The sequence below is a fragment of the Macrobrachium nipponense genome, chromosome 5 (assembly GCF_015104395.2).
Source record: "Macrobrachium nipponense isolate FS-2020 chromosome 5, ASM1510439v2, whole genome shotgun sequence".
Taxonomy (NCBI): domain Eukaryota; kingdom Metazoa; phylum Arthropoda; class Malacostraca; order Decapoda; family Palaemonidae; genus Macrobrachium; species Macrobrachium nipponense.
Genome location: NC_061107.1, coordinates 109481295 through 109495265, shown reverse-complemented (window position 1 = coordinate 109495265; position 13971 = coordinate 109481295). Strand labels below are relative to the sequence as shown.

General features: G+C 32.2%; 1 protein-coding gene across 8 annotated transcripts in view; it reads left to right on the top strand.

The window, feature by feature from the left end:
- LOC135215582 (SRSF protein kinase 1-like) overlaps window positions 1–13971 on the top strand; it is a 335971-nt gene that overhangs the window by 299518 nt on the left and 22482 nt on the right. For 5 of the 8 annotated variants that reach the window (XM_064250445.1, XM_064250447.1, XM_064250450.1 and 2 more), the window contains 2 exons: window positions 8223–8525; window positions 10577–10633. In XM_064250445.1, the coding sequence (XP_064106515.1) occupies window positions 8223–8525; window positions 10577–10633 (360 nt within the window). The remainder of the gene's footprint in view (window positions 1–8222; window positions 8526–10576; window positions 10634–13971) is intronic. The other 3 variants (XM_064250448.1, XM_064250446.1, XM_064250452.1) reach the window with 1 other exon arrangement.

Sequence of the window (13971 nt, the reverse complement as noted above, 5' to 3'; positions counted from 1 at the left end):
ACGCCGAAGCCCTAAAAATCAAAACCTCTCCTGTATGCCGGCGCCGGTTTGGAGTGAGCGCGGAAGCGGAAAAAATAATAATTCAAAAAATTCACAGCGCGCTTAGTTTTAAAGATTAAGAGTTCATTTTTTGGCTCTTTTTTTTTTTTTTTTTTTTTTCATTGCCTGAAGTTTAGTATGCAATCATCAGAAATGAAAAATAATATCATTATCATATGTAAATAATGCGAGATATGGTAGCAAAAAAAAAAAAATTCATAGATAATTGTATTCAAATCACGCTGTGCAAAAAACGGTCAAAGCTAACGAGTTACTTTTTTTTCGTTGTATTGTACACTAAATTGCAATAATTTTAATATATAATACATAGTAAAACAATAAAAGCAACACCAGAAAAATATTATCGCAAAATGATGTACGAATTCGTAACGCACGGACGTAAAAAAATGTTATTTTCAAAAATTCACCGTAATTCTAAATATTGTTCTAGAGACTTCCAATTTGTTTCAAAATTAAGACAAATGATTTTATATTATACGATACTGTAAGAAGTTTTAGATTTTAGAATTGCAGATTTGCGACCATTTTTCGGACGAGTTAAATTTGACCGAATGTCGAAATTTTTATATATATATTTTTCTATATGCACATATTTCGGAGATGGAAAAAGTTACAACCTTCACTTATTTTCTATTGTATTCATCATGAATTTGCGCACATTTTGATATATGAAACTCTATAAAACGGCTAATATGAAAAGGAGCAAATATTAGGATAATGCGATGTACGTATTTCGGAGACTTGCGGCCGCGAATCGGCGCGCGGAGTGAAGGTAAATATATTTTTCAAAAATTCACCATAAATCACAATATTGTTCTAGAGACTTCAAATTTGTTTCAAAATGAAGAAAAATGACGGAATATTACTAGGCCGTAAGAGTTTTAGCTTAAAATTGCGTTTTTCAACTATTTCGGTAGAGTCAAATTCGACCGAACGTGATTTTTTTTCTATTTATCATGATTTATATGCAAATATTTCAAAAAAAGAGAAAAGCTACAACTTTCAATCATTTTTAGTTGTATTCTACATGAAATTGCGCACATTTTCATATATAAGACTTTATGTAACAGCTAATTTTAAATGGTGCAAACATTTCGACAATCGCACAAAAAAAATTCTGATTTTTTTCGGAAGAGTTACCGCGCGGACGTAAGGAAAATGTTTTTTTTTTTTTTTTTTTTTTTCATAAATTCACCATAAATCGAAATATTGTGCTAGAGACTTCCAAGTCGTTGCAAAATGAAGGTAAATGATTGAATATTACTAGAATATAAGAGTTTTAGCTTACAATTGCATTTTTCGACCATTTCGGTAGAGTCAAAGTTGACCAAAAGTTGAAATTTTTGCACTTAACGTTATTTATATGAAAATATTTCGAAACTGATAAAAGCTACAACCATGGGTTGTTTTTTGTTGTATTTTGCATGAAATTGCACACATTTCCATATATAAAACTTTATGTAACGGCAAATTTAAAAGGGTGCAAACATTAGGACAATCGCACGAAAAAATTTATCGGAAGAGTTATAGCACGAACGTAAGGAAAAAGTTTTTTCATAAGTTCACCATAAATTGAAATATTGTGCTAAAGACGTCCAATTTGTTGCAAAATGAAGGCAAATGATCGAATATTACTATAATATAAGAATTTTAGCTTACAATTGCGTTTCTTGACCATTTCGGTAGAGTCAAAGTTGACCGAAGGTTGAAATTTTTGCACTTATCGTTATTTATATGAAAATATTTCAAAACTGATAAAAGCTACAATCATGAGTATTTTTTTGTTGTATTTTACATGAAATTGCGCACATTTTCATATATAATACTTCATGTAAAGGATAATTTAAAATGGTGGTGCCAAAATTATGTCAAAGTGACGAAATAATTTTTGAGATGTGTCACTGATACTTTTTAGTGCGATAAGAAAGAAATTCGCGCTTGCGCGCCTGCAAAGCAATTGTAAACAAAACAGCACCTTGATCCGTGAACTCCCAGCATCCCCCAAGGCGCGTGATACAAACGTTTTCGGCTGGTAGGCCTATAAGTATTTTTCCGCGAATTTTTAAAAAAACTCTTTTGAACCGACGTATGATATTTAATCGGCATACGGGAGACATTTTGACTCGACGTTTAATACGTCCAATCGGCGTAAGAGGGTTAATATATATTTTGCCTGTCCCTTAGGGGTAAGTATATACACTCCTAGAATGCTTATAGTTGCCCAATTTAACACTTCATCAAACAGTTAATTGCCCAACTTGACAGTTTAAACTAAAATATAGCTCTAAATATCATGCCAAAACACCCCAATATCATCTCATACCTGCCTACAACTGTTACTCTTAAGTATCCCTTATAATTCAGATACCCACATTTTCTTTTGCCAAACATAATTTGCCCATTTTGTCTGCTGCACTGCACTGTGCATAATGTACGTATATTTTATTTGATATTTTATTGTGAAGTAAAATTATTTTGAAATTATATTTACCTTACAGTACATTTTTTAGGATAGTACTACTGTATATATAGTACATACGTATATCTAAAATATGTTGGTAGTTTAGAACAATGGGACATGTTCCTCCAAACAGAATGGTAGGTTTGTTATGTCATGTTAATAAGTTTTTTATTACATACAAATACATTTATGATAGAAAACTTACTTAGTACAGTAACCTCTTGGTTTGTCATACTCAGCTTAGTCGTTTTTTGGATAGTCCTCACCATCTCCCATAAAGGCAATAAAAAATTCTTGTATCCTTTAATGAGAAAAAAGTAAAATATCAATAAAATATATTTCACTTACAGAATCCATTTATACTGTATTATTATATTGATCTAATCATAGTAAAAATATTGAAAATACAAATGTCATATGTTGGCAACTCAAAACCAACGGTAGCAAGTTCTATGATGATAGAATCTCTCTCTCTCTCTCTCTCTCTCTCTCTCTACTGTATATTAATACTGTACTGTACATATCCTTTAATGAAATGTCAATTACTGTAACGTAAACACAAAAAAACACAAAAATAAATAAACCCAGGATCGAGATTGAGTGAGCAAGTTTATACGTTGGTATGTGATGCCGTAATTTTTGCTTTGTCTGATTTACTGTACCATATTTCATTACAAGATTAGTTCACTATGATTATCACACACATAAAAGTACACAAGTATATTTCATCATTGTTGATTTTCATCTTTAATCATTGTAAAAATATTCAAAATCTGAAATTCATATGTAGACAACACTCAAAACCAACATTCTTACTCCTCCACAGCTATAGTTTAACCAGACCTATCCAGTCTCATCCCCAGCTAGTTACTGTGCTTCGATTTCAATGTTTTATAAACACTCTCTCTCTCTCTCTCTCTCTCTCTCTCTCTCTCTCTCTCTCTCTCTCTCTCTCTCTCTCTCTCTCTCTCTCTCCTTCAGTGAAAAAATACAGTAATTAGTAAACACATAGTGTTGCTCTATGGAAAAAAGCAAATAAGTGATAATTTTAGAGATATGGTCCATAGAAAAGTTTGCCAGTTGGTGAAAGTTCCCATGTAAAATTGTAGAATGGGGTCCACTGTGCATATGTATATAATGTATTAATGTTATATATATATATATATATATATATGTATATATATACAGGCGATCCCCGGCCCGGTTACGACGGTTCCGGCTTACGACGTTCCGAGGTTACGACGCTTTTTCTTAAATATTCAATGGAAAAATCCGTCCTGGGTTACGACGCTTGTTCCGAGGTTACGACGCTGATGCTTCCAGACGCTCCGAGTTAACGACGCTTTTAAAAAACAAAAAACTCATACTATGATAAAAATCCTTTATAGTTTAGCACAGTATATTAATAAAAATAAAGTTTCTGGTTAGATTACAACAAAAATTTTGAGGTTATGATGATTTTCGACACTTTTTTATGTCGTATTTTTCGATGTTTTTTAGTGGACGCCTCATATGCGGAACTAGTTCCGAGCGAATGAATACATACTAGCTTGCAGTGCGCAAAGTTTACATATAACAGTCCAAAAGCGCAAATAATGAAAAAATCATTGCTTGTTTCCAGTAATAATAACAAAACGAAGTTTCTGGTTAGATAACAACGCAAATTCCAAGTATCCAAAGAGAGACATTATCCAGTAATTTGATCAGAGAGAGAGAGAGAGAGAGAGAGAGAGAGAGAGAGAGGCGTCTTCCGACGCTCCGAGTTAAGGACAGAGAAGTGTTCGTTTCGTTAAACGGCCTCTGACTCATGCCAGTAAATATTTGTTGATACTAATAATATAAGCCTATTTAAAGATACATTTATCATTTTCTTAGTCTAATATGATTACATAAAATTATTAATCAACTGTTCTGTAGCCCTCAAGATTGGCAAAATCGAAGTATCAAGAGAGACATATCCAGTATAAATCTTGATCAGAGAGAGGAGAGAGAGAGAGAGAGAGAGAGAGAGAGAGAGAGAGAGAGAGAGAGAGAGAGAGAGAGACGCTTTGGCAACAATGGTCTCGGGGATTGACGTAACGTTTATTTTCTGAACAGATAGGACAGAGAAGTGTTTCATTTCATTAACGGCCTCTGACTCATGGCAGGAAATGTTTGTTGATATAATAATAATAAGCCTTTTAAATTTAAAAAGATACGTTTATTTACTTTTAATTAGTCTATATGATACGTAAATAGTAATCAGCTGTTCTTGTAGCCCTCAAGATTTGGCAAAATCACTCCAGGTTGTACATAAAACTTCAAGAATGTAGTGTCACCAGAGGATTACAATAGTTTTTACCTTCAAGAACCAGCATTCTTTTATGAAAATAACTCCAGGTTGTACATAAAACTACAGGAAACAACATGTAGTGTAACCAAAGGATTACAAGTAAGGTTTTTATAACTTTTTATTAGTTTAAGACATATTTCCAAGCGTCGTTCCGGCTTACGACGATTTTCGGCTTACGACGCGTCTCAAGAACGGAACCCCCGTCGTAACCCGGGGACTGCCTGTATATATATATATATATATATATATATATATATATATATATTATATATATATATATATATATATATATATATATATATATATATATATAACATACATACATACATACACAGGTAATGTTCAGGTTAGGATAATTCGTCTTGCAATAATCCAATTTTATGATGGGGTTAGCAATTAATACTGATACGACAATATTGTGAAAATATTTTAAAATTTTGCTCTTAGCGGGTGCAGCCCAGCAAGGTACAACTAGGCAACAAGAGAGACAGACCAAATTACAATAGCCTAACTTTATCCCATCTAGTTAAAAAAAAAAGTAAAAAAAAAAACAGCAAAAAAGAATTATGAAAGTTTTGTTTTAACGTTTTACTCTTTTGGTAAATGTGTACAGCCATGAACCACCGAACAAGAAACAACTTTCTTGCTGAGTACAACCAAATTAAATGACAACATCCATTTGGCTTGTATTTTAACCATCGTACGATAGTAAACAATTGCCGGAGTTATGTTATAAATGACGCTATGTATAATAGGACTGATATATTTTTAGGTAATAAATTTTTTTGCTATAGATCAAAGATCAGCAAGGAAACATACTGTTAAATTTAAACAAAGTTGTAACTGAAGCTGAGAACACTTTTCGAGGTGCTAATGACTGTTCTTGTGCATCGGTAACAAAGATAAAACTCCCCTAAACTTATGCGATCAAACACAACTGTAGATAAAGATTAGAGAGAATCATTTTAATAAAAACTTCAGGTCTTGAAAGAATACAGTTTACTGCTGTTTTCACGCCGATAAAAGATAAATAATGTAATGGTAAAGCTCGTACTATGAAGAAAGCAAATGGAATCACATAATTTTCCTTACACAATAAACATACCCACAAAGCAATCTGTTAAAAAAAATAGTTTAGTTCCCGAGACGTATTAAATTCATATTTCGACATAATTAACACAACGAAAAGATGACCTTGTCTCATATAAGTAAAGTATCTAGATATTCTATTATGCTAACTAGAAGCAAAACAATAACTAGAAGCAAAACAATTCGCTCCGGATTGAATTAAATATGATGAAATAAACTCGTATTCGCCATCAGCTTATTTCCAAACCAAAACATTGACCACTTTGTTAGTATTTTATGATAGAATACGTAAAATGAGAATACATACAATATAATAGGATAGAGTAATGTATAATAGGATAGAGTAATGTATAATTTTTAAGAGATTTACAGAAAAGATGCATATATTCGTTATGTTTTTATTCCATAATTACATATAGGCGTCAGCAGCCTGATAGGTATCGCTCAAATATACCGATATCGGCCCGAATATGAGTCCTATTTACAATGGTATCTATCATTGTATACGTTATACTAACTTGTTAAGTTATTAGTTTCTCTTAATACTAAATTATCATGAGCCAATATGCATTGAACCTAGAGAATTAGCTAAGATTAATCATTACTATTCTATGTATGTATAAGTAAACTGTAGTGTAGTTTATGCTACCCTATATGTAAAGATGGTACTGATTACCCTAGTGTAGGCTAGGCTATAGTCAAGATACGATTTTTTCGACATACATGGGTTTTTTTAGAACCTAACCCCATCGTAAGTAGGAGAATATATATACATATATATGTATATTATATAAATATAATATATATATAAATTTATATATATATAACACATTTTTTTATTAATATATATATAAAATATATATATATATATTAATTAGTATAATAATGATATATATATATAATTTACATTTTTTCTTTAATTTAACCCTTAAACGCCGAGCCTCTATTTACCAAAGTGTCTGTCGTTTGCCGGCAGCGTTCGGGAGTTAGCGCCGAAGCGGATTTTTTTTTTTTTTTTTTTTTTTTTTTTTCAAAAAATCACAGCACACTTAGTTTTTAAGATTAAGAGTTGATCATCTTTGTTACCCTGATTGATTTATAAAATGGCATACATTTTAGGGAAATAGGAAATGAAAAAATGTTAATTTATATAATAGCACTATACAACAGAATTATAATGTACAACAAAAATTTATATAATAGCACTATACAACAGAATTATAATGTACAAAAAAATGCTTGAAGCACTCAAGAAATTTTGAATGAATGAAGATTAGGGCAGGGACCAGTTAGTGGGTTAAAGGGTGTTAAAACACTCAGACGCTCACTTGGGTTATCTTTCGAACTTTCTACATAGAAAGGGAAGAGCGGAAGTAGAGACTGGGACAATGATGTAATTCAGTTTTAAGAGAAAGTACGTAATTGTGTTTATTCCTTCAAAATTTGTCTGTCATCCACCATGTTACGTGGGTTTTAATGCTTAAAATGTTCACATGGGTGTCATCAAGAATGCGAGACAAAATACTGTCACTCCATTGAATATCTATTATAATAACCATGAAGTATAACTATTCAAATATACCCTGCACAGTATGTATAGAAATGAATATATAAAAGTTTAAATATTTTAAATGAAGTATGAAGGACAAATATTTAATAAATATTTATATCAATAAGATTTAATTACATTTCCATGAACTAAAGTGCCTGACTGCAAAAGCTTTACTTTTATGTAGATAAGATATGTATTCATGAAACTCCATTATATGAGTATTATTAACAAACAGAATTTATTTAAATCTGCTAAAATGTCATGTTAAATTGTAAATGAAAATCAAGCATTTCAGAATTGTGAAAAGAGCACCCCAAAAGCCACACTTTTCAGTGTTTTACAGGAAAATGCTGGCATTCCTGTTTTGTTAAAATAAAAATCTCCCTTTTTTTCTATATATTGTCAGAAGATTTATTACCATTAACTCTATATCAGTGATCAAAAAATTGTTTTAGACACAGCAAACCGTGTTTTGGGTAGCTGCTGTTAGTCTTCAAGTGAGTGACCTTTATGGTCCTGCCATGGGCTCCATAAAACCATGAGGGTAACTCCTTTGATAATGCTTCAGTGGCTAAGCTATAAAATATTTGTCTTAATTATCCCCATCATCATCTTTATTCATCCTAATCACAATATTTATCATGTCAGTTTGTATCTCTCTGTCATTTGTAGTATGAAAGGCATATTTAAATGTTCAGAAAATTTTTGTAAGAAATAATTTCTTTCAGTTCTCAGCAATGAGTCTAGCATTGAAGAGAGCAGTAACATGGAGTCCCAAACCAATGAACAGCAGTTGGACAAAGTAGCTGAAGGTTTAGAGGAAGTAGCGTTACAATTACAAAGTCAACAACCACAGCAGCAGCAGCAGCAGCAGCAGCAGCTAATAAACTCAAACCAGATACAAGAATTAGAGCCTCAAAACCACCCTCTCTCTCAGAGTCATCCCCCTCAGCTTCATACTTCACTTGCATCTCAGCCACAGCTCATCACACCTAACCTTACCCTAGAAGAAGAAGCTCAGCAAAAACTTGGTAATGTTATTAACTCACAGTTCTGTATCTTTGTGTGTGTGTGTGTGTGTGTGTGTGTGTGTGTGTGTGTCAGAATAGTTTGTCACTAAACTTGTCTCAGGTGGTGGTTTAGAATGGTCTAGTGTTTAGTATGAGTTAATTTACTAATACATTTACTAACTAAAATTACATTTAGATGTAGAGAATTGTTATTGTGTTATTAATCGTTACTCAACTAGATGTTAACTGTTGTATCCATCTCATTAATCGTAAATTTTTTTTCTCAGGTCCAACAATCCATCCTTGTTGATCTTTTTTTTTTTACAGGAAGTTTTTGGGTATCCTAGTTTATACCAATTTCCATGCTCTTAGTATAAAGGATTTATTTGTAATACAGATATCTTGTTTTATGTATTAAGTTACAGATTTCACCAATTAACACTGTTGATTTTTGCAATAAATATAATAAAGTGCAAGAGCATATTGGATGGCTTGGTTTCAACTTCCTGTTTAATCTTATTATCTGTTTACTTGATTCATACCTAGACCTGAGATGCCACATAGTCAATACTCCTCATCTGTCTGTCGATGACCATCAACAATCTCAGCTCAGCCCTGGCTGACCTGTAATCTCATAACTACTTATTGGTATTCATGGTTTTAAGACAACATTGTGTGATCTTAGGAGATTGTGATTAATTGCAATTAACTGATCAATTGTGTTATAATAATAAAGACTCATGCCTTGTGAGTATGGAGGTGAACGTGCCCTGTCAGTCATGCAGAAGATAGGTTGTCTTTTCAAGATGATTGTTTGGTGAACTTTGACTAGGCTTCTCTAAAATGTCATTAAGCATCCACCATTTGGTAAGGCATCTTACAGTTTCCCTGCATCTCTTTAAGTAATGGTAAGATTGAACAAAGACTTTTATCAATCAAAATTCTGTATGCCAATGTGAAAGGTCTACTTAAGGGCCTACAGTTCTCTCATAGCATAAAGTTCTTAAATGAACAGTTATGCTAGTATTAGAATAAGAGTATGATTTGGTATATGGAAGGTTACTATATCCAGTGAGTTAGTGTTATCGTGTAAGCTTTTAGGATCTGTTTTATAAGCTTTAAGGATCTGTAGAATTGAAGCCCTGATGTATAAATTTATTCTACTACAACTCTTGCTATTACTTTAGAAAAAAGAATATTGGCCTCATGATGTGTTCACTTTTTTGACAGTATCAATTTTTCTTTTTATTAAAATATCTATAGTTGATGGTACACAGCATCCATTATGTTATGAAATATATGATAGTATTATGTTATTACCGGTAACTAGGAAAATTAGCATTATATCTGGATGAAATCTTTTATTTTAAATGATTCATACATCTGAGTTGTTAGTCTCATGATACATTGTGTAGGTTCAGCTCTTGGCAAGGTAATTGGATGGTGAAATTTATGAAGTCAGGGTATTATAGTTTTATGTAATATTACTCTTTGTGTCCAGACATACTTAGGAATGCTTTTGCTCTTAAAGTATTTTTTAAGTGTTAAGATCTTGCGTTTCGTAACAGAAGAACCCTAAATATATTGGGAATTATACAAAAAGTATCTTATGTAACTACACTTTGCTGTTAATTGGCCTTTTCAGTACAGAGGGTTATTTGTTAGCAAATGCACAAAATTTCTAAATTTTTTACTCTGTTGCTGATTGAACACAAATTTCTGGAGAGCGAAACATTTGATTATTACCTCTGTATAGCCAGGTGTGCTTACTTAGTATGTGTGCCAATTGGTTTAATGCAAGTGTTGTGTGCTTTGGTCTAATGTTGTTCAGGGGGGTTAGTGGTAGAGGAAAGGGTATAATAGTCATTCTGCTTTGGTGTTGTGGTGGAAAGAAATTGTACTGATGGCCTCAGTTTTGCATTGTCTGTGACAATGTAAGTGAATCATGCAACCTAACCCTTAAGCACTTTGTGCTTCACTGTATTACCATGAAGTCCACCATTTCTCTATTGATGTGCACTATGCATTGTGAGGGCTTATAATTTCATGCTGTGTTTTTTTATCTGCTGAAGTGGACAAGGAAGTTCAGGGCCTTCAAGGGAAAATGAGATCCTCAAAAATCTTGAAAGGTAGGGCCCTGCAGCCATATGCCTATAAAGTTGGACAGTAGAGGAGTAAAATAATAGTGCAGTTTGATCAGACCACCCATATCAACAGCAACATTTGGTATTGTAAACATTGGCTTATTTAGTTCAAACTTTGGTATTGTTTTGATAACTACAGGTCTCATGGCTAAGTTTTTGATACTTAGAAAAAAGTATTGCTGCATCAAGTGTGCAAAGCTGTCTGAACTGGATTTTTACCCTCTGTGCTCATTAATACCTTGGCTAACGAGTTGGTTATCTGATCAGAAGTTAAGCACTTTATCTTTTTTATATTGTATAAAATCTTCAGATCTGCATATATTGATACTGCAGTGGTTGGACACTCAAAACAGATAAATTGTATCTTTAAAGATTGTATTTTCAGGTATTTACAATTATCTATTGTCAGATACAGTAATTTGAGCTTTGGGTTGATGCTGTCTTGCCTCTCAGCATTTCTAGGATTTATGGGTTTGACAATATTTGTATTAGGTTTTATTTTTTCATATACAACCACTATCATTCAACCAATGGACCTAGCCAAGTAATCACCATGGGAGCTAAGCTGCAATATCAATAAAGGTTCCAGGATGAAGTAATGGTGCAGTACAAGGAAGAAGAGTTTGACATGAATACTGACATAGACACACTGTGTATAATAATTGTAGTCATTCCCTGAAAGGGCAACCCATAATGAGCTCTTGCATTATTGCATAGAATGACAGGCTTAGAATGGCATTAAAGACTTTGTGTTGGAGCTATGTTGGCGTAGGCTGGATGCTGTAGCAACATGCTTGTATCTGCCAATGCTTCTCTTCGGGCCCTAATACGTTATCTGTTGTGAGATGCAGTAATTTGAGCTTTGGGTTAATGCTGTCTTGTCTCTCAGCATTTCTAGGACTTATGAGTTGTTTGGAAGAATATTTGTATTAGGTTATTTTATATCAACCACTATCATTCAATCAGGATTAGCCAAGTAATCACAATGAGAACTAAGCTGCGATATCAACAAAGGTTCAAGAATGAAGTAATGGTGCAGTACAAGGAAGTAGAGGAGTTTAACATGAATACTTACATGGAACACACTGTATAATAATTGTGGTTATTCTCAAAATTTCATTACTGAAATGACAGGTCTACCTTTAAGGGGGTTGGCCGTCTAATGCCATTTTTAAAGGAAAGGACTTTGATATTCATACCACTCGATAAGGTGACTTGGGACATCTCCAAACCACATATGATTTTCATCTCTGACCTTCGGTTTTGTGACGCCAGGGAAATTTATCCTGAAAATAACTTTTTTTTCAAATTCTATCTTCCCCCTTGATATTTAATATTAAGACCTGGGATTACTACCATATATAGACCTGATGTAGACCTCCAATCAAAGGAGGAGTTTTTGTTTTTTGCTAGATATGAATTTTTCATTATGGTAAAAAAATAAACCCTATAAATCAGGAAAAACAAATTTATAAAAAAAGAAAAAAAAATTGGAAAACAGGGCTTCATTTGATTGTTCTATAATGTTTTTCTGAGTCATATACCAAATTTCAGTGCTATAGCTTTAAAACTAAGTGAGAAGATAGATTTTGAAGGTCAATAAGTATAGTTTTGAGATACGGGCGTTCAAAGTTTTCCTTTGTATTTTTATAAAGACAGTGTTGATAAATAATATTTATTTTGAATGCATATTTCTGTTTTGGGTATTAACCCTTAAATGTCGAAGCGGTATTTCAGAAATCGTCTCCCGTATACCAGCGAGGTCCGGGAGTGAGCGCCGAAGCATGAAAAAAGTTTTTTTTCAAAAAATCACAGCATGCTTAGTTTTCAAGATTTAAGAGTTCATTTTTGGCTCCTTTTTTGTCATTGCCTGAAGTTTAGTATGCAACCATCAGAAATGAAAAAAAATATCATTATCATACATAAATATTGGAATATATGACTGCAGGAAAAAAAAAAAAAAGTCATATATAATTTATGCAAATCGCACTGTGAGCGAACCAGTTAAAGCTAACGAGTTAATTTTTTTTCATTGTGTTGTACACTAGATTGCGATCATTTTGGTATATAACACATTGTAAAACGATCAAAGCAACACAAAAATTATTACAAAATGATGCATGAACTCGTAACGGCTAATATGAAACGATGCAAATATTACGATAATTTGATGTAAGCATTTCAGAGATTTGCGGCAGAGATACCGCGTGCGGAGGAAAGGAAAATGTTTTTTTCAAAAATTCACCATAAATCGGAATATTGTGCTTAGAGACTTCCAATTTGTTTAAAATAAAGATAAATGATTGAATATTACTAGACTGTAAGAGTTTTAGCTTACAATTGCGTTTTTCAACCATTTCGGTTGAGTCAAAATTGACCAAACATCGATTTTTTTCAATTTGTTGTAATTTATATGCAAACATTTCAAAAATGATAAAAGCTACGACCATGAATTTTTTTTTTTTTTGTATTCCACATCAAATTGTGCACATTTTCATATATACTACTCTTATATAATGGCTAATATGAAACGGTGCAAATATTATGACAACGTGACGTAAGCATTTCGGAGATTTGTGGTGGAGATACCGTGCGCGGAGGAAGGAAAATGTTTTTTCCAAAAATTCATCGTAAATCGGAATATTGTGCTAGAGACTTCCAATTTGTTTCAAAATGAAGATAAATGATTGAATATTACTAGACTGTAAGAGTTTTAGACAATTGCGTTTTTCGACCATTATGGTTGAGTCAAAGTTGACCGAACGTCAATTTTTTTCTATTTATCGTGATTTATATGCAAATATTTCAAAAATAATAAAAGCTACGACCATGAATTATTTTTTTGTATTCTACATGAAATTGCGCACATTTTCATATATACTACTCTTATATAATGGCTAATATGAAACGGGCAAATATTACAACAATGTGACGTAAGCATTTCGGAGATTTGCGGCGGAGATACCGCGTGCGGAGGGAAGGAAAATGTTTTTTTCAAAAATTCACCATAAATCAAAATACTGTGCTAGAGACTTCCAATTTGTTTCAAAATGAAGGTAAATAATTGAATATTACTAGAATGTTAGATTTTTTGCCTACCCAAAAATACCAATATCTATATATATCTACATATATCTATATATATACGTATCTAGATTATATCTATCGATGATATCTATACTATCATCTCATATATCTATTAATTATATCTGATATATATATATATACTATAATATATGTATACATATATATATATATATAATTAATATTAATTAATAATATATTATTTAATATTTAATATAATAATATATATATTATATATA